The sequence below is a fragment of the Neophocaena asiaeorientalis genome, unplaced genomic scaffold (genome assembly GCF_003031525.2).
Source record: "Neophocaena asiaeorientalis asiaeorientalis breed wild unplaced genomic scaffold, Neophocaena_asiaeorientalis_V1.1 scaffold65, whole genome shotgun sequence".
NCBI lineage: Eukaryota > Metazoa > Chordata > Mammalia > Artiodactyla > Phocoenidae > Neophocaena > Neophocaena asiaeorientalis.
This window is the reverse complement of record NW_020173215.1, coordinates 18244614-18264364: the sequence shown is the minus strand read 5'-3', so window position 1 is coordinate 18264364 and position 19751 is coordinate 18244614. Positions and strand designations below refer to the sequence as shown.

General features: G+C 43.3%; 1 protein-coding gene across 1 annotated transcript in view; it reads left to right on the top strand.

Moving 5' to 3' along the window:
- The window catches only part of HTT (huntingtin), a 135895-nt gene that overhangs the window by 32953 nt on the left and 83191 nt on the right, over positions 1-19751 (top strand). The window contains exons 8-15 of the mRNA XM_024745086.1: positions 708-849; positions 1571-1749; positions 5378-5582; positions 6769-6816; positions 9743-9823; positions 14487-14839; positions 17738-17861; positions 18137-18255. Of these exons, the coding sequence (XP_024600854.1) occupies positions 708-849; positions 1571-1749; positions 5378-5582; positions 6769-6816; positions 9743-9823; positions 14487-14839; positions 17738-17861; positions 18137-18255 (1251 nt within the window). The remainder of the gene's footprint in view (positions 1-707; positions 850-1570; positions 1750-5377; positions 5583-6768; positions 6817-9742; positions 9824-14486; positions 14840-17737; positions 17862-18136; positions 18256-19751) is intronic.

Genomic DNA, 19751 nt, shown 5'->3' with positions numbered 1-19751 from the left:
CATTTATTTTACATAGTGTTATTCACTGACTGTGGCCCCAACTCTTGTGGGGACACCTTTTCTAGAAGTGAAGGCTTTCACTCTCATGTAGGGACGTAGATGCTGAGCAAGTCCCTACTCAGTTTATAAGGAAATAAATCGACTACATATTTGCAAACTGCTCTGAAATATCCCAGATTTGGTGTGCTTCCTTTCAGTTCTAGGAAGGTCTCAAATTGTTAGTACTTTATACTCTGCAAGAATTTGGAGCAAGTTATGCTTTTTGAAATACATGGTGGTTTCTTTTTCTTTTTTTTTAAAAAATAAATTTATTTATTTTATTTTATTTATCTTTGGCCGTGTTGGGTCTTTGTTGCTGCGTGTGGGCTTTCTCTAGTTGCAGCGAGCAGGGCCTACTCTTCGTTGCGGTGTGCGGGCTTCTCATTGCAGTGGCTTCTACTGTTATGGAGCACGGGCTTTAGGCACGCAGGCTTCAGTAGTTGTGGCTCACAGGCTCAGTAGTTGTGGCTCGTTGGCTCTAGAGCGCAGGCTCAGTAGTTGTGGCGCATGGGCTTAGTTGCTCCGCGGCACGTGGGATTTTTCCGGACCGGGGCTCGAACCCGTGTCCCCTGCATTGGCAGGCGGATTCTTAACCACTGCACCAGGGAAGCCCATGATGAGTTTCACAGGAGCTTCGTCTTCTGTCTGCTTGGACTTTGCTTCCACAGGTTCTGTTGAAGGCTTTCATAGCGAATCTGAAGTGCAGCTCTCCTACCGTGCGGCGGACGGCGGCCGGCTCGGCGGTGAGCATCTGCCAGCACTCCAGGAGGACGCAGTACTTTTACAGCTGGCTGCTCAGTGTGCTCTTAGGTAAGGCGCAGGCCTGTTAGTGAGTCTCCCCGTGGGCGGTGGTCACTAGGGTTTACTTGAGACAGGCCTGTGAAATTCTTTCAAATCAGGCAGCCCCTCGGCTTCTGGACCGGGCCCTTTAGCCCTGGCCGGCTGATAAATGTGAACGAGCCCCCGTGGGTCTGGGTGAGGGTTCCGAGAAGGCTCTTCCCCCTCGGTGCAGCAGTGCGGATGCGGCCGGGCCCTCGGACAGCTGGCGGGGTGGTGGGCGGGAGCCTTCCCGGCCTGGCCCTCTGGCAGCACACTGCACCACCTCTGCGGAGACCCCGAGTGCAGGGAGTCCCCGCGGCCGGAAACTGAGGCTCAGGTCCCTGTGAGGGTCCTCTCTGGAGGGGTGTAGGCCCGGTGAAGGCTTCTCCTCTACTGGGGGCAACTGTGGAAATCTGTGCTGGCAGGTGCTGCCGGGAGCACGCGGACGGACAGTCGACGTGAAAGAGCTGCGTGGCTTTCAGAGGCAGTGAAACTCACTCACTGCAGGGCCTCGCTGAGCTGAGGCTTTAAATGTTGCCCCTTAGAGCCACTCCTGGATTTTGGCCGCTACCGTGATGTTTGTGCCGTCTGTTTCCCTCCCGGCCAGCCTCATGATACGGTTCTGCTTTGGATCTCTTCCTGTGAACAAAGGAAGCCACGAGTCTCCCAGCAGCGAATCCGATGTGACAGAATCTTGTTGCTGCCTTTGTAGGTTTGCTGGTTCCCGTGGAGGAGGAACGCTCCGCCCTTCTGATTCTCGGAGTGCTGCTCACATTGAGGTATTTGGTGCCCTTGCTGCAGCAGCAGGTCAAGGACACGAGCCTGAAAGGCAGCTTTGGGGTGACGCGGAAAGAGATGGAGGTCTCCCCCTCGACGGAGCAGCTTGTCCAGGTGGGCGCCCCGCGCTTTACTCTAGTGCTTGTGCCCACGTGACCCACGTTCGGAGACTCAGCTAATTTGGAAGAGAAGTGGCAGAGCCGAGGCTTAAGAGCGTGCGCTCTGGAGCCAGCCCCCGTGGTTCAGATCCTGGGTCATGACCCCGGCTCCTCCACCTGTGTGTGGTAGTGATGTCAGGTAAAAATGAAGGCGTCCCTTTACAAGGTCACCGAGGGTACTGTTTACGTGGACCTGCTCGAAGCAAACCCCAACCACCGTATTATTTTACTGCAACTATTTCATATGTGTCCCTATAGATGAGGACTCTTTTTTTAAAATTTTAATGACGATGCCCTCGTCATACCTAAGAAAAAGAACACTTTCTTAACATCAAATACCCACGTATCCCCAGTCAGTTTGTTCTTCTGCTCTTTGGAATCAGTACCCAAATAAGATTGGTTGGTAAGGATTGTGATTCTCTTTGATCTGATGGTTGCCTTCTATCCCTATTTTTCCCTTAGAGTTCATTTTTTGAAGAAACAGATTGTCCTGTGGAACTCCCGGCAATCTGATTTTTTATTAATTGACTCTCCGTTGTATAAATTAACATGTTTCTTTGTTGTCTGTATTTCCTGTAAACCAATAACTGGAGCTAGAGACTTGTCAGATTTGGTGCATATTTTATAATATATGTAATATCTGAGTTCGGTAGTACCTGTACAATATTTTAAAATAAATATTATTGGAGTTGCATGCTCAGAACTTTTTTCTGATTTTTTTTTTTTTTTTAAAAAAGGCTGCTTAGTCAAAAGTTTGGAGACCATTGGTCTAGTGGAGGAAGCAAGCAAACAGTCACTAAATATCAAGGCGGGGGGGTGTAGGGTACTGTAGAGTACATGGCGGGGGGCAGGGGGTGTGCATGACCAAGGTCAGGGAGGCATGCTGGACAGGCTGTTACGAGCTGATGCTTTTGGGTAAGTAGGATTTGAGCAGACACAGGGAGCTGGGAGAAGAGAGTTTTATAGACAGAAGCTACAGCCTTTGCCAAGTCCACAGAGTGAGAGAGTGAGAGTGTGCGGGTGAGGGTGAGCTGGATCCTGTAAAGGTCTCCAGGCTTTCTCACAGGTCAGTAGGGGTGCTGGGGGAAGATGCGGCTAGAGGGATATTGAAAACTGTGTTAAACTAAGAGAGCAGTAATCCTGGGAGGATGGAGTGAAGGGGTATGGGATGTAATGCTTAATTAATTACAGATTTTCTTAATAGTTAATGTTTCTTCAACATGGTTAAACAACATGGTACCTTGTTGCATTAGCAAGCTAGATAAGATTGTCTCTAAAACATATCTAATCTATTTTCTTTTGACTATTGGCCATTTTGAATTAAATTATTTTGATTAAGAAGTTCAACTCAGCTAATGTAATAATAGTTTGGCTAGCTATATTTAAATAGAATTTAAAGTAATCCTGAGCCTGGCTAAACTGTTAGGCAAGTGTGGGCAAAATATAGATACTTTTAGATATGTAAGAATTCAGTTTGCTTTTCATGTGCACTTACTTTTTTCATGTATGCTTTTTGAAAAAATTATTTGAAGATGTATTCCAGCAAAATGAGAAATAGATAACAAAAAAAGAGGAAGTCCTGAAATCCAAGAAACAAAGCACCTAACCCAGGAATGTGTTAGAAGCAATTCTGAGATGACTGGTACTGTGTGCCATTCAGATTAGAAACAGGGAGTCCAAGGAGCTCCCTGTGACCAATGTTATGATTAAGTGCTGGGAAAAAGGGAAGGCATGTGTGTATGTTAAAAGGAGGGGAAAACCAGGAGGATTTATAAAAGTAAGTTATCCAATTATGAAACAAATTAAAATGTTGAATAATTTTAAGCACGTAAGAGATTATGATAAAAGAGAATCCATTTAACGGTTGTCCTTGGGACATTCTCTTTCAAGTGACACAGGACTAGTAATAATGAAATACTTCTTTCTTTTTGGGTCCAGTCACATTAATAGGATTTGCAGTGAAGGATGTTAATGTACACGGTGATGGGACACATACTGATTTTTTTTTATTGGAGTATAATTGCTTTACAGTGTTGTGTTAGTGTCTGCTGTACAACGAAGTGAATCAGCTGTACGTATACCTATATCCCCGCCCTCTGGGACCTCCCCCTCTCCCCCATCCCCCCCATCTAGGTCATCACAGAGCCCCGAGCTGAGCTCCCTGTGCTATACCGCAGGTTCCCACTAGCTACCTGTTTTACACATGGTAGCGTACTTACGTCAGTCGTAATCTCCCAATTCATCCCACCCTCCCCTTCCTGCCCACCGTGTCCACACGTCTGTGCTCTACGTCTGCGTCTCTATTCCTGCCCTGCAGATAGGTTCATCTGTACCATTTTTCTAGATTCCACATACATGCGTTAATATGCAATATGTGTTTTTCTCTTTCTGACTGACTTCGCTCTGTATGACAGATGCTCAACATCTAGGCAGAGCACGTGCGATTTTAAAAGTTACATCGTAGTAAATAAATGTAACCCTTAATATAAAAGCACTCAGGTTGCTAACAGAATTTGGGAGGAGGCAGATGAGGTGAGGGAGTGTGAGTGCCCATTTCCCCCATTTACATAGTAAGAAGTCAAGAGATTCTTTGCTCAGAGCAGACGGCTCAGGAATCGCGGTGTAAAGCTGATTACCTAGAGCAGGGCTCATGGGCCAACTACTCAACTCCAGCACCGTAGCAGGAAAGCAGCCACAGACAGTACACACACAGCCACGCTCCAGTAAAACTATGTGCAAAAACAGATGGAGGGCCACATTTGCCTGTGGACTGTGGTTTGCAGATCTGTGACCTAGAGTTACGGAGGTAACCGTCAGAGGAACTAAAAACAAGCCAGTCAAAGCCAGTAAAAAGACTTTTACTTTTTATTCTATAAACCACTATACTGTCTTTTTAAAAAACATATATATGACTTTTATGATATTAAAGGTAAGGCTGCCCAACTTGGCAAATAAAAATAGGGGGTACCAGTTATTTGAATTTCAGATAAATCATCAGTAATCTTGTGGTGTAAGTATGCCTGAAATTGCACGGGACACAGTTACACTACAAAATTATTTGTTTATCTGAAATTCAGGTTTGGCTGGGAACTCTGTATATTATCTGGCACCTCTAATTAAAGGGAAAAAGGAGAAATACACTATGTTCATATAATGTGATATAGTATTAAAAGCACTAATGAAGTTTAGTGCCTTTAAAAGCTTTGGAAACCCTTTCTCAGTGGCACTCATGACAGTACTTCTTGCTTATGAAGTGTGTGTTCGAGTAGCTGTGCGCTCCGTGTATTTGGGGCTTTACTCTCCTTTACTAGTCACCCGTTGAGGGAGCTGGAGCTCTTCACTAGCATGCTTCTGCTTTTGTGGAAGTGCTCTATTTACTTTTAAGGAATTAATGTAACAGTGAAAAAAATGCTGGGACTTTAGAAAACAGCATGGAAGCTATGATCACACTGGTAGAAGGGATAGAGAAGTTTTTAGAGGTGAAATTAAGGCACAAATTTCCCCAACGTAAGACAAAACAAAAACCTGAAACCTAGGACACATTTTAAAAACCATGGGAGTGACACTGGTGTTTCTGTTTCTAGGTGTACGAATTGACCTTGCATTATACTCAGCACCAAGACCACAATGTTGTGACTGGGGCGCTGGAACTCCTGCAGCAGCTCCTCAGAACCCCTCCACCTGAGCTCCTGCGAGTGCTGACCACGGCGGGCGGCATCGGGCAGCTCACTGCCGCCAAGGCTGAGCCCGGTTGCCGAAGTCGTAGCGGAAGTATCGTGGAGCTTATAGGTAAGGCGTTAGGAAGGTCCACCCTGCAGTGTTATTGGCCCCTCTCCTGACCCTTGCGCCGACGCTGTGCTGAGCAACAACGGACAGCTCAGTTCCTTAGGAGACTTGCGATGCAGGTGTCGTCCTTATTGTGTAGACGGGGCAGGGCTGAGGTGGGAAGGCTAGGTGGCAGGGTGAGGCCAGCACGTGAAACCCGCCTCCTGCATCCGACTCGGCTGCCTCTGCGTGGCATTTCATCTGTCGTGAAGTGGAAGCATTCGGGAAGGGATTTCCAGACACTGTGTCCCTTTGCCAAAGGTGGGCTCTTCAAGTCTTCCTGGAATCCTGGACTCCTTTTCTGCCCTCTGGGCCCTTTTTGCTGTCGCGCCTGATTCTAGAAAACCCCTTCTGTTCCTCGTCTCGTGGCACCTCCTCCGCCCCATCTCTGCGCTTCTTCCCCACGCTCTTGGGCACTGGGCCCTAATCCCGCCGCCGGATGCTGTGCAGACCCACCAGTCTAACGTGGAGCTGCCCCTGGGGAGCTGGAAGAGATGGGTCCCTGAGTCCAGCCTCTAGAACTGGGTCTGGCTCAGCGGCAGAGGCTTCTTTCTGCAGCCTTTGCTGACTGCACTGAGTAGGCGTGGTGCATGGGGTCCGTTTAGCGCAGTGTGGGTGCGGTGTGGCCTTTACCCACAGCATCTGCAGACCAGGGAAGGTTGGCGGGAAGTCTGAATGCTGCCTCATTTGAACACAAGTGTTTGCCTGAACCATGAGTGGAAAATGTTGATCTGCCTGTCCACTGTCCTTTGTACTGAACAATCCTTTTCTCTGTGGAATGCATGCCTTACAAATAATTGCTGGAAATACTAATTTCTAATGATTGTTTCTAATGAAAATTTGTATTTAATTATTAGTTGACCAAATAATCCGAGATTTCTAATGTTTTTAGTTTGACTTTTTCAATGCACTTTGAGCTCTTCTGCATTTTAGAACTGTATATTTGAGTGTTAATATAATTTTCACGTTGAAATTAAAATTGTAACGTGCAGTTTTCACATTACAGTATGGTAGTTAAGCACCACCTGTAGAAATATGTTCACATATTTTCTAGTTTTAAAGTTGAATCAAGCTTAAAGATTTTCTAATTCCTTCTGGATTTTAGCGGCTTGTTACCTTACTTTCATCTGTCATTTTCTGTGATTTACAGCTGGAGGGGGTTCTTCATGCAGCCCTGTCCTTTCAAGGAAACAAAAAGGTGATTATTTCAGAAATGATTCTTATTTTCAACCTTACTGCTTTTTCCGTATTTCTGTAATGTAATTGGCTATGCCTATAACTCTTCTCAATAGGGTGATCATATGTATAAATGTTGCTGGAATCTGATAACCAGGCCTGAATAGTCCTGTAGGATGGCTTTTTAAAGAATAAATAATTAATTAATTTATGGCTGCATTGGGTCTTCGTTGCTGTGCGTGGGCTTTCCCTAGTTGCGGCGAGCGGGGGCTACTCTTTGTTGCAGCAAGCGGGCTTCTCATTGCAGTGGCTTCTCTTGTTGCTGAGCACAGGCTCTAGGTGCGCGGGCTTCAGTAGTTGTGGCTCGCGGGCTCTAGAGCGCAGGCTCAGTAGTTGTGGCGCACGGGCTTCGTTGCTCTGCGTCATGCGGGATCTTCCCGGACCAGGGCTTGAACGCGTGTCCTCTGCATTAGCAGGTGGATTCTTAACCACTGTGCCACCAGGGAAGTCCCTAGGATGGGTTTTAAAAGTTGCTTGTGTAACAGAATTGGTTTGTCATATATTTCCTTTTTTTTTTTTTTTGGTTGTACCACGTGGCTTATGGGATTTTAGTTCCCTGACCAGGGATTAAACCCGGGGCCCCGGCAATGAGAGCACCGTATCCTAACCACTGGACCACCACAGAATTCCCTGTCATAAATTTCTAATGCTTTAGGCCAGAGGTCAGCAAATGTTTTCTGTAAAGGGCCAGGTGGTACACATTTTAGCCTGTGGTCCTTACTGTCTCTTTTGCAATGATTCAACTCTGTCCTGTGGCAGGAAGGCAGCCATAGACAATGCTAAGCTAATGGGTGCAACTTCATTCCAGTACAACTTTATTTTACAGAACTGGGTGAGCTGGAGTTTGCCTTTTCCTGCTTTAGGGAATGTTATATTTATAAAGGTAACTCATCTTCCCAGTGAATTTTGTTTAGTATTAGGAATAATGTTTGGTTAATCATTTGGTGAATTTGGGCCTGGTTGTCATTTTTCAGACATATTTAGCTTCGTACATACCTAAGTTTCTGATACAGTTTGTTTATTTTTATTTAATCGAAGTGTGTCTGACATGGACTGATAGCTTTGGTACACGTCATCACTTATAGCACCAATTATGTTCTGTTCCAGTCTAGATTTCCATAGGAAAGAATTGCTGTTATTTTCTATTTTGAAATCCTAAAAGACTTATACCGTTTTTGTGTTTTTTTTGAGGTATAATTGACATATAACAACTAATCTTTTACATACAACATACTAATCTTTTTTGTGTGTCATGAGTTGAGTATTTAATTGAGAGCCTGATGCCTAATATTATTTGTAGTATTGAATGGTATCTTAACAGGAATAATATGCTAGCCTTAACTGGATTAAGTAAGCATTTCCTAGAAGTACTTAGAATTAATAATATTTGGGCCATCATAGTGTGGGATACTTAGTCAAGTTTGAGATTTTGGTGAAAACACTGAGATTGCTTGAAGACTGAAAGGGTGTCAGGAAAAGCTAGCCTTTCTATTCTTGGACTAGGAAGAGATTTTCAGACATGTGACTAGATTTCTCCGGCACTTGCCTTGTTTGTTTCTCGGTCACTTTTTCTTATGGTGATAAGATGACTCGTTGACTGGTAGAGATGTATTTTGTTTTCTTGGGGCTAGGGCATATGATTTGTCCTCAATCTCTTTTTTGTTTTTCAAGTGTTTTGTTGTTGTTGTGTTTATTTAGAGCTGCAGTTTTCACAGTTTCCTGTCATAGCTGCAGAATTCTTTTTTTCAAGTGAAATCTGCCAGTACATAGGAGAGAGAAAAACAGAGTTGTTGTTGTTGAATGTAAGGGTGAGGGCTGCGGGTTGTGGCCTGGCATCTTGGCAGCAGCCTGGCCCTTGCCCACTCTTCGGGAGAACTCCTTGGAACAGATTTGCAAACTACTGTTTCCAAAGACAGAGACTGATTTCATTAACTCTGAATTCACAGGTTGGAATGTTATTTGCTTTCTCAAGGTAAATCACTTGTTCTGTAATAAAGGACCCTGTTATTTAGTAGACAAGCGAAGTTGCTGTGTTAGTTTCATCTAGATTTTGAGTTTCCTTTGCTTTTTTCTGGGGTGGGGGGAGGGTTTTAATGTCACATCAGTGTAGATTTGTGGAAGTTATCACCCCTATGACTTAATCTTTGAAGAGCAGTGAAATCAGAAATTGGAACTTACCAGTAATTATATTGATAGTGTTGTTTAATGACATTTATATGTAATATAACCAAAATGATTTAATGATCCCAGTTAAATCATGTTAAGACCTTTGTTTTCTCTTTTTCTTGTTAATATAATTTAGAAACCATGAACTGTGAAATGTATTTTTAGGATTTTGCAAAAGATGAAATATTATTCCATCCTCACAGATCATAACAGTACCTGAGTACTGATTATCAATGATAGAAATCTAGCAGATTAAAAGATAATAAAATAAAAGTGACTTTTAGCTATAAAAGTTTTATATATAAGTTTTGATGTGCCATTGGAGATCTGACATGAATATTCCAAAGGCTAATAGAATTGGTTCTAGCCATAACTTACCATTTTTAAGATTAAATAAATAGTAATATAAATTATTTAACATTAACACTAGTCTAAGTCAATAAATATTAATTATTAAAGTACTTTGTAGTACAGATTGAGAATCGTTGCTTTTAATTCTTTTTCCATATAGGTTTATTGACTTTAATAATACTCTAAGTATGATATCTCTGCATTTTTTGTGTTTCACCCTCTAGAGGTATAAAGGAACTTATATGTAATGATGGACTGAGAGCAGGAATTAAATATACTTACGATATTCCTCTTGGAATGTACATTTATTTGATTTTCAAAGTTCGTCCTTTTAGCAAGCTTAAAAGGACTCTCGCTACGTCATTTCCTAGGGAGAGTGCTCTTTGGAGAAGCAGCAGCCTTGGAGGATGACTCTGAGTCAAGGTCAGACGGCAGCAGCCCCACCTTTGCAGGTAGCTCTCTCGGAGTGGCCGTGGTGTCCTCCTTGCTCTCCCCTGCTGCGCCCACCTCCTCCCCTCCCCTGCACCTCCATGGATCTTGCTCCTGGGAGGCAGCAGTGAAGCCAGCTTGCTCAAATGGTGGATGATTCAGGAGTCTTTTATAGTGTTCACTTTGAAATGTGTGTGTTTTCTTGCATCAAGTGTTTGCTGTTTTCCCTGGTTTAAACTGTTTTAAAATTAGGTTTGTACTCCCTGAGTATAAGTCTTTTTGAGAAGAGGATGGTGGGTAAAGTGTCTCATGAATTGCATGGGTTGTGAGGGGGAAAATGGGATTAAAAAGTGTCTGAGGCTCTGAACCAGGAAGAAATAGAAAATATGAACAGACCGATTATCAGTATTGAAATTGAATCAGTAATTTAAAAACTCCCAACAAACAAAAGTCCAGGACCAGATGGCTTCACAGGTGAATTCTACCAAACATTTAGAGAAGAGTTAACACCTATCCTTGTGAAACTATTCCAAAAAATTGCAGAGGAAGGAACACTTCTAAACTCATTCTATGAGGCCACTGTCACCTTGATACTGAAACCAGACAAAGATACCACAAAAAAAGAAAATTACAGGCCAATATCATTGACGAACATAGATGTAGTCAAATAGGATTTATCCCAGGGATGCAAGGATTTTTCAGTCTCCACAAATCAGTCAATGTGATAGACCACATCAACAAACTGAAGAATAAAAACCATATGATCATCTCAATAGATGTAGAAAAAGCTTTTGAAAAAATTCAACATCCATTTATGATAAAAACTCCAGAAAGTGGGCATAGAGGGAACATACCTCAACATAATAAGGGCTATATATGACAAACGCACAGCTAACGTCATACTCAATGGTGAAAAGTTGAAAGCATTCTGTCTAAGATCAGGAACAAGACAAGGATGCCCAGTCTCGCCACTTTTATGCAACATAGTTTTGGAAGTCCTAACCACAGCAATCAGAGAAGAAAAAGAAATAAAAAGAATCCAAGTTGGAAAGGAAGAAGTAAAACTGTCAGTGTTTGCAGATGATACTATACATAAAAAATCCTAAAGATGCCACCGGAAAACTACAAGAGCTCATCAATGAGTTTGGTAAAGTTGCAGGATACAAAATTAATATACAAAATTAATATACACTAACAATAAAATGTCAGAAAGAGAAATTAAGGAAACAATCCCATTTAGCTTCTCATCAAAAAAAGAAAAACAAAAACCTAGGAATAAACCTACCTAAGGAGGCAAAAGACCTGTACTCCAAAAACTATAAGACACTGATGAAAGAAATTGAAGACAACATAAACAGATGGAAAGATATACTGTGATCTTGGATTGGAAGAATCAATATTGTTTAAATGACCATACCCCCAAGGCAATCTACAGATTCATTGCAATCCCTGTCAAATTACCAGTGGCATTTTTCACAGAACTGGAACAAAAAATTTTTTAAATTTGTATGGAAACACAAAAGACCCTGAATAGTCAAAAAACAATCTTGAAAAAGAAGAATGGAGCTGGAAGAATCACTCCCTGACTTCAGACTCTACTACAAAGCTACACTAATTAAAACAGTATGGTACTGGCACAAAAACAGACACATAGATCAGTGCAACAGGATAGAAAGCCCAGAAATAAACCCACACACTTATGGTCAATTAATCTACAACATATGAGGCAAGACTATACAATGGAGGAAGGACAGTCTCTTCAATAAAGTGGTGCTGGGAACACTAGACAGCTAGATGTAAAAGAATGAAATTAGAACATTCTCTAAACCATATACGAAAATAAACTAAAAATGGATTGAAGACCTAAATGTAAGAACAGATACTATAAAACTCCTAGAGGAAAACATAGGCAGAATACTCTTTGACATAAATCACAGCAGTGTTTTTCTGGGTCTGTTTCCTAGAGTAATGGAATTAAAAGCTTTTGCACAGCAAAGGAAACCATAAAGAAAATGAAAAGACAGCCTACAGAATGGGAGAAAATATTTGCAAGTGACGAGACCGACAAGGGATTAATTCCCAAAATATACAAACAGCTCATACAGCTTCATGTAAAAAAAATATACAACCCAATCAAAAATGGGCAGAGACCTAAATAGACATTTCTCCAAAGAAGACATAGAGATAGCCAACAGGTACATGAAAAGATATTCATTATCACTAATTATTAGAGAAATGCAAATCAAAACTACAATGAGGTACCACCTCACACCAGTCAGAATGGCCATCATCAAAAAGTCTACAAATAATAAATGCTGGAGAGGGTGTGGAGAAAAGAGATCCCTCCTACACTGTGGGTGGGAATGTAAATTGGTCCAGCCACTACGGAAAAGTGGAAGTGTGGAAGTTCCTTAAAAAACTGAAAATAGAGCTACCATACGATCCAGCAATCTCACTGCTGGGCATATATCCAGAGAAAAACGTGGTTTGAAAGGATACATGCACCCATATGTTCACTGCAGCACTACTTACAATAACCAAAACGTGGAAACAATCTAAATGCCCATCGACAGAGAAATGCTTAAAGAAGATGTGGTACATATATACGATGGAATACTATTCAGCCATAAAGAAGAATGAAATAATGACATTTGCAGCAACATGGATGGACCTAGAGATTATCATACTAAGTGAAGTAAGTCAGACGGAGAAAGACAAATATCGTATGTTAGCACTTATATGTGGAATCTTAAAAAGATGATACAAATGAACTCATTTACAAAACAGAAATAGATTCACAGACAAAGAAAACAAACTTATGGTTACCAAAGGGGAAAGAGCAGGAGAGGGATGAATTGGGAATTTGGGTTTAACAGATACACACACTATTATATATAAAACAGATAAACAAGGACCTACTGTATAGCACAGGGAACTATATTCAATGTCTCGTAATAACCTATAACCTATAATGGAAAAGAATCTGTAAATATATATATATATATATATATATATATGTGTGTGTGTATGTGTGAGTCACTGCTGTACACCTGAAACATTGTAAACCAACTATACCTCAATTAAAAAAAATTGAGGGTAATTTAACTTGAAAGAAATTTACATTTGTTTACAAATAGTTATCTAAGCTCTTTATTCATCTTGTGAAAGATGAGTATTTAGTAAGATACTAATAATTGGATTAAATGAGAGTGGTTTGGGTTGTATAATCCTGTGCAAAGTAATATTTTTAGGTAATGAAGATGAGGCTGAAATACTGGGGATGGAGACTGAATAATTGCAGTGGTGATTACTTATTGATTTAGTCTACAAAATAGAAATTGATTTTTTAACTTACAAAAATAAAGTTACAACAACAAAAAAATTACAGCTATACACAACATTATAAAGCCCAAGTGCTCATTGACCCACTGGCCTACAGGAGTGACACTGCTAACAGCTTGGTGTAGATTTTTATGTAGTGGTAGTATATTTATTTATTTATTCATTTATAAATACATAATTTTACGTATTTATTTATTTGGTGGCACCGGGTCTTAGTTGCAGCAGGTGGGCTCCTTAGTGGCAGCTTGCCAGCTCCTTAGTTGTGGCATATGAACTCTTAGTTGAGGCATGCATGTGGGATCTAGTTCCCTGATCAGGGATCGAACCCAAGCCCCCTGCACTGGGAGCGCAGAGTCTTAACCACTGTGCTACCGGGGAAGTCCCCATAATGGTGTTTTTTTTGTTTTTGTTTTTTAATGGGAATTTAAAAACTAAACTAGAAAAATGTGAAACTTTACGCTACCGGAGAGCAGGACTGGCTTAGAGGTCTTGAACAGGGTCTGGGAAGAAGGAAAGCCCACCTCCAAGAGCACTGCTTGCTTAGAGCTCCGGGCATTTGGTTTCTTTTTGTTTTTTGCTTTTTTAAATAAATTTATTTATTTTTGGCTGCGTTGGGTCTCTGTTGCTGTGCGTGGGCTTTCTCTAGTTGCGGCGAGCGGGGGCTACTCTTAGTTGCTGTGCGCGGGCTTCTCATTGCAGTGGCTTGTCTTGTTGTGGAGCACGGGCTCTAGGCACGCAGGCTTCAGTAGTGTTGGCTCTTGGGCTCAAGAGCGCAGGCTCAGTTGTTGTGGCGCACGGACTTAGTTGCTATGTGGCATGTGGGATCTTCCCGGATCAGGGCTCGAACCCTGTGCCCTGCATCGGCAGGCGGACTCTCAACCACTGCACCACCAGGGAAGCCCTGCTCCGGGCATTTGTGACCACCCAGCCTGTGCCCCTGACCAGGCTGCCTAGGAATCGCCTAAGTCTTGTTGCTGCTCCACGCTCAGGCTGGACCAGTTGCTTAAGAACTGGAGGTGGTAATGTTGCTGGGCAGGGTTCAGGTTTTGCCCTGAAATGCCATTTGAGAATATTCACAGCACTTAAAAAATATCTACTTGTGATCCTTATTTTATCAATACTGTAATATAGTAAAAGGTAAGTAAATAATACAGTAAACATGTTTGAAGGATGCACTGTTGTCTTGCTTTTGAAACTGAGTAGTTCATATTTTCACTGTATTTCGGGGATTCTTGCAGTTAAAACATTTGCTGATGGTGAATTTTGGGGTATTTTGCAAATATTTGATCCCATATTGAATGCTTTTCCTGACCCTTTGAAGAATGAGTGTTTCTTTGTCTTCAGCCTCAGTCAAGGGGGAGATTGGTGGTGAGCTGGCTGCCTCTTCTGGGGTCTCCACTCCTGGCTCAGCTGCCGACTCTGTGGGTCACGACATCATCACTGAGCAGCCCCGGTCACAGCACACACTTCAGACGGACTCGGTGGATCTGACCGGCTGTGACTTGACGAGTGGTGCCACTGACGGGGACGAGGAGGACATCTTGAGCCACAGCTCCAGCCAGATGAGCGCCGTCCCGTCTGACCCTGCCATGGACCTGAACGATGGGACCCAGGCCTCCTCTCCCATCAGTGACAGCTCCCAGACCACCACCGAGGGGCCCGATTCAGCCGTGACCCCTTCCGACAGTTCTGAAATTGTGAGTGGTTGGAGGGGGCAGCCCAGTTTCTTCAGAGGGGCCTTCCCTGGAGGCCCAGACCTGGACCCTCCTGCTGGTTCACTCCATTCATCTGACCCACTGATAATAGTGTAGAGGTCACCAGCTCAGATCCTTAACAGGCAGCTCGGCCCCATCTGAGTCCTTCACTGAAGGAAACAGCCCGGTGTCTTTTGTGCCGAACGTGGAGGTCAAAAGTGCATTAAAAATTTCTTAATATCTTGTTGGGCACAGGTTAGGTCATTGTTTTGAAAGTCCTTGAGGAGCCTGTTAGTAACAGATCTGTGGTCTTAATGCAGTATGATTAATGACATTAATACTGTGCATTATTTTAACACTTTTTGACTTTTCAAAACCTTTTACAACATATCCCATCTTGAGCATGGACCTGAGGGCCTCTTATCTCTGAGTTAGTGGACAAGAAACACCTCAAGAGTGGTCTAGAGCTTGGTACAGGTATATACCAAATTTTACAGCCCCATTTTATCGAAACAGTTTGTACTATTAATTGGTTCGCTGCTATTGAATGTATTTTATTAAGGATATATATATATATTTTACTTAAATGAATACAGAAACTGTGCGTTACAGATCATGAGCTAAAGCACTGCAGCTCTCCACTTGTCACGTGGCTGTGGTTCCTAATGGCCGAGTGGATGCCGCTTACTCGGCTGGAGAAGTGGGCTCACGGTTGGGGTTTTTAACTAGAAGACCTGGAGGAGGATAGGACAGATAACGGGAACGGTGGGAAATGATTTTAAGTCAGGAAAGGGTGAAGAGTGCTAACCAGTAGGCCGGGAGAAGAGAAGGTTGGGAAAGTGCCGGGCTCAGTAGCACGTTAAGTGTGCGGAGGAAGTTTCTGTTGTTTGCTTATTGCGCCAGCTTTCATCTTGCCTTTTTACAGTAGATAATTTCTGGGCAGGTTTGCTAGAAGTAGGACTGAATGACCATAGGAGGCTGTGAAAGCATCCCATCTGGGAGTGCTGCAGCAGCTGTATGTTGTGTGGTAGGGCTGGGCCAGGGACCCACGCCGGGCTGTAGCCTGCAGGGAACTAAACCTCTTCCCTTGATGCTTCTCACACTGGCAGAGTTCTTTCTGATTTATGAGGTGCTTCCATGTCCTTTATTTAGTCATTAATTATTGGCTGAACAAATGTACTGAGCATCTGTTATGTTCCAGGGATTGTCCTACAAGCCGCAGATGAAGTAGAGGGCACAACATACAAAACTGCTCACACAAAGCTAATATATATATTTTTTAATTTAATTAATTAATTAATTTATTTTTGGCTGTGTTGGGTCTTCGTTTCTGTGCGAGGGCTTTCTCTAGTTGTGGCAAGTGGGGGCCACTCTTCATCACGGTGTGCAGGCCTCTCACTGTTGTGGCCTCTCTTGTTGCGGAGCACAAGCTCCAGACGCGCAGGCTCAGTAGTTGTGGCTCACGGGCCTAGTTGCTCCGTGGCATGTGGGATCGTCCCAGACCAGGGCTCGAACCCGTGTCCCCTGCATTGGCAGGCAGATTCTCAACCACTGCGCCACCAGGGAAGCCCAAAGCTAATATTTTAGAGTGGGACTCCTCAAACTCTTCCCATTTAGGGCCAGATAATAAATATCTTTGGCTTTGTGAACCATATGACCTGTGTTGTATACTCGTCTGTGCTGTTGAAGTGCCAGAGCAGCCGTAAATATGTAAATGAATGAGCATGACTGTGTTCCAATAAAACTTTATTTACAAAAACAGCTGGTGGGCCAGGTTTGGCACACCGACGTAGTTTGCCTGCCTCTGTTCTAGAGTGTGTGCCTGTGTGGGTGGGGCAGATGATGAGCCAGTGATCAACAGGTAAATAAACACATAGTCAGATAGCAATAAGTGCCATAGAGAAAAGTAAGCCAACTGTAGGGGGTCGGGATTGTCCTCACGAGAGAGCCCAGTGTGGGGCTTGTCTTGGAGGGAGCCCACCACGATGAGAATTCTGGCTCGGCCATTTACTAGCTGTGTAGCCTGGCACAGTTATGGCCCTTCTTGCCTCAGTTTTCTTATCCACGAAACGAAGATCCTGACGGTACTTATGTTGTTAAGGCTTATGAGGATAAGGGAAATAATACATGTAATTACTTTTGAGCCTGCCTGGGGTGTAGTATGACATTCAAAAAATGTTGTTTTTTATTGTGGTGAAACCTCTCAGTTTAGCCTGTGTGGGTTCTTTTTTTTTAAACAGTCTGGAGAATGGAGAAGATCATTTCTTTCTTGGTTGTTTTTGAGCAAGTAGCTCAGTTTCTTTTTAATTTAATTGGAGGGATTTGGGATGATTTTTTAAATGATACAGAATTTATTTCAGTAATAATTTAACTTGCCTACTGAAGGTACATCACTCAGTTTTTCAGGTCAATTACAATTGGATGTGAAAAATTTTGCTGTATGAAATCATAACCCACATATATGGCTAAATATATGAAATATTGGGCCCAAAACTTAGTTGGGTCATTTCTAACAGTTTAAGGGATAACCTATTAGTAGACTTTTGTCTAAAAGATTCTTCCTCATTTTTGACTTACTGTAAAATTTGCTTGTGAACACAAAGACTTTTGTTTGGATTTTTTTTCTTTTTGTAATCAAAAAGAGAAATGTTCAGATTGGAATTGTTTTGGAATTTTTAGAGTTACAAAAGCTTTTTATAATGTAGCAGTAATGCGTGGTCAGTCAGCTCTTGATAATGTACACGCACACACCCACGTGTACTTGAAGAAGTGACCTTCGTGTTGGCGTGTGAGATGTGGTCCGTGTTATTTGTGGGGTTTTGCCTTTGCCTTCCACGTTGGAGGGCTTGCTCCTCGGTGGTAGCACTTCAGAACCCTCACAGCCCCTCTTGAACTGTTTAGGTATTAGATGGTGCCGACAGCCAGTACCCAGGGATGCAAGTGGGGCAGCCCCAGGACGAGGACGAGGACGCTGCTGTGGTTCTTCCTGATGAAGACACGGAGGCTTTCAGAAACTCTTCCATCGGTACGTTGACTTCAGGCCATGGACTACGGAGCGGCCTTGTCTTCAACCCTGACCTCTTATATCTCAGCTTCTGAGAAGAAATCTCCTGGTGTCTTTGTCTCCTGGTGTCTCCTGGTTTCCTGAGGTGTAAATAGCAAATGAGGAAAATCAATTGAGAAGTTATTATCCTTTTTTTAATCTAAATCCTGTGGTTTCATATTGACTTTGTGTAAATATGTGTATTTGTGTTTTAATTGGAAACTTGTCGCTTAACCTCTCTTTCTCTGATTTTGAAGCCCTTCAACAAGCACATTTGTTGCAAAGCATGGGCCACAGCAGGCAGCCCTCTGACAGCAGTATAGATAAATTTGTCTCAAGAGATGAAGCTGCTGAGCCAGGAGATCCGGAAAACAAGGTGAGACACTTAGGCCCGAGGCCGCTCAGCATCCCGAGCTCCCGTGAGTGTTCGGCAGTGCCCTGGCTGCTGCCTGTCCACCAAGCTCTTGGCTTTCCCGTCGCTGAGCTTTTGCTCAGCTGTCTCCCCTTCGCATATTGACCTCTTCCCGGGTCTGCTCTGGTTTTCTGCCTCTCCAGGTGTGAGCGCGTCCTCACCAGCTGGTGGTCATGCATGGCCTTGCAACCTTCTTGGTTTTGTTCCATTGAATTGATTTGTTTGTTTGTTTATTTATTGTGGTAAAATACTCATAACAAAATTTACCGTCGTAACCACTTTCAGGTGTACGGTTCAGTGGTGCTACGTGCATTCACACTGTTGTACAGCCGTCCCCACCATCCGTCCCCAGAACTTCCTCATCTTCCCAACCTGGAACCTGTCCCCATTGGACACTAACCTCCCGTTCCCCCGGCCCCCGGCCCCTCTCACCCACCATTCTGCTTTCTGTCTCTATGGATTTGGTGACTCTAGGGACCTCATATACGTGGAACCATGCGGGATTTGTCCTTTTGTGACCGGCTTGTTTCACTCAGCAGAATGTCCTCAAGGTTCATCCGTGTTGTAGCAGGTGTTAGAACGTGTTTACTACATTTTGCTTTTCTTTCTCCTCATCTCTTAATGGACACTTGGGTTACTTCCACATTTTGTCTGTTGTAAACAATGCTGTTATCAGTGAGTGTACAAATACCTCTTCAAGACCCTGATTTCGTTTCTTTAGGGTATATGTCAGAAGTGGAATTGCTGGATCATGTGATAGTTCCGTTTTTAATTTTTTGAGGAAGCTCTGTACTGTTTTCCGCAGCAGCTACACCATTTTACATTCCTACCCACAGTGCACCAGCGTTCCATTTTCTTCACATCTTCGCCAGCGCTTGTTATTTTCTGCTTTTTTTGAGAGTGGCCATCACACTGGGTGTCAAGTGGTGTATCGCTGTGGTTTTGATTTGAATTTCCCTGATGATTAGTGATGTTGAGCATCTTTTCATGGGTGTATTGGCCATTCATATGCCTTCTTTGGAAAATGTCTATTCAAGTCCTTTGCCCATTTTTTAATCAGGTTGTTTGGGTTTTTTTGTTGCTGCTCACTTGTCCATTGAACTATTTTAAAATTATCTCTTTTGCCTACCATTTCCATGTAAGTGTCCTGTATTCCCAGCTAAGTTTAAATTCCTTGAGGGCAGGAAGTAGTGTTTTGTACTTAGTCCCTCCATGATGCTCAGTTGCTGTAGCGACCTCGGCTGTTCCTTCTGGGCCCCCTCGCACCAGGCCCACCCCTCGCAGCTTTGGGCTCCCCCAGGCTCTTTCCTCTGCCCGAGGAGCTTCCCCCGGATGCCAGGTCTCAGCTGCCCTCCTGTGTGGCTCCCTCCCTGCCCGTTGGGCTCATCCCTGCCACAGCCCACACGGCCCCGGGTCGGGACTCCCTCTGGCTGGTCTGATTCTGCTCTGCCGTGGCCCGT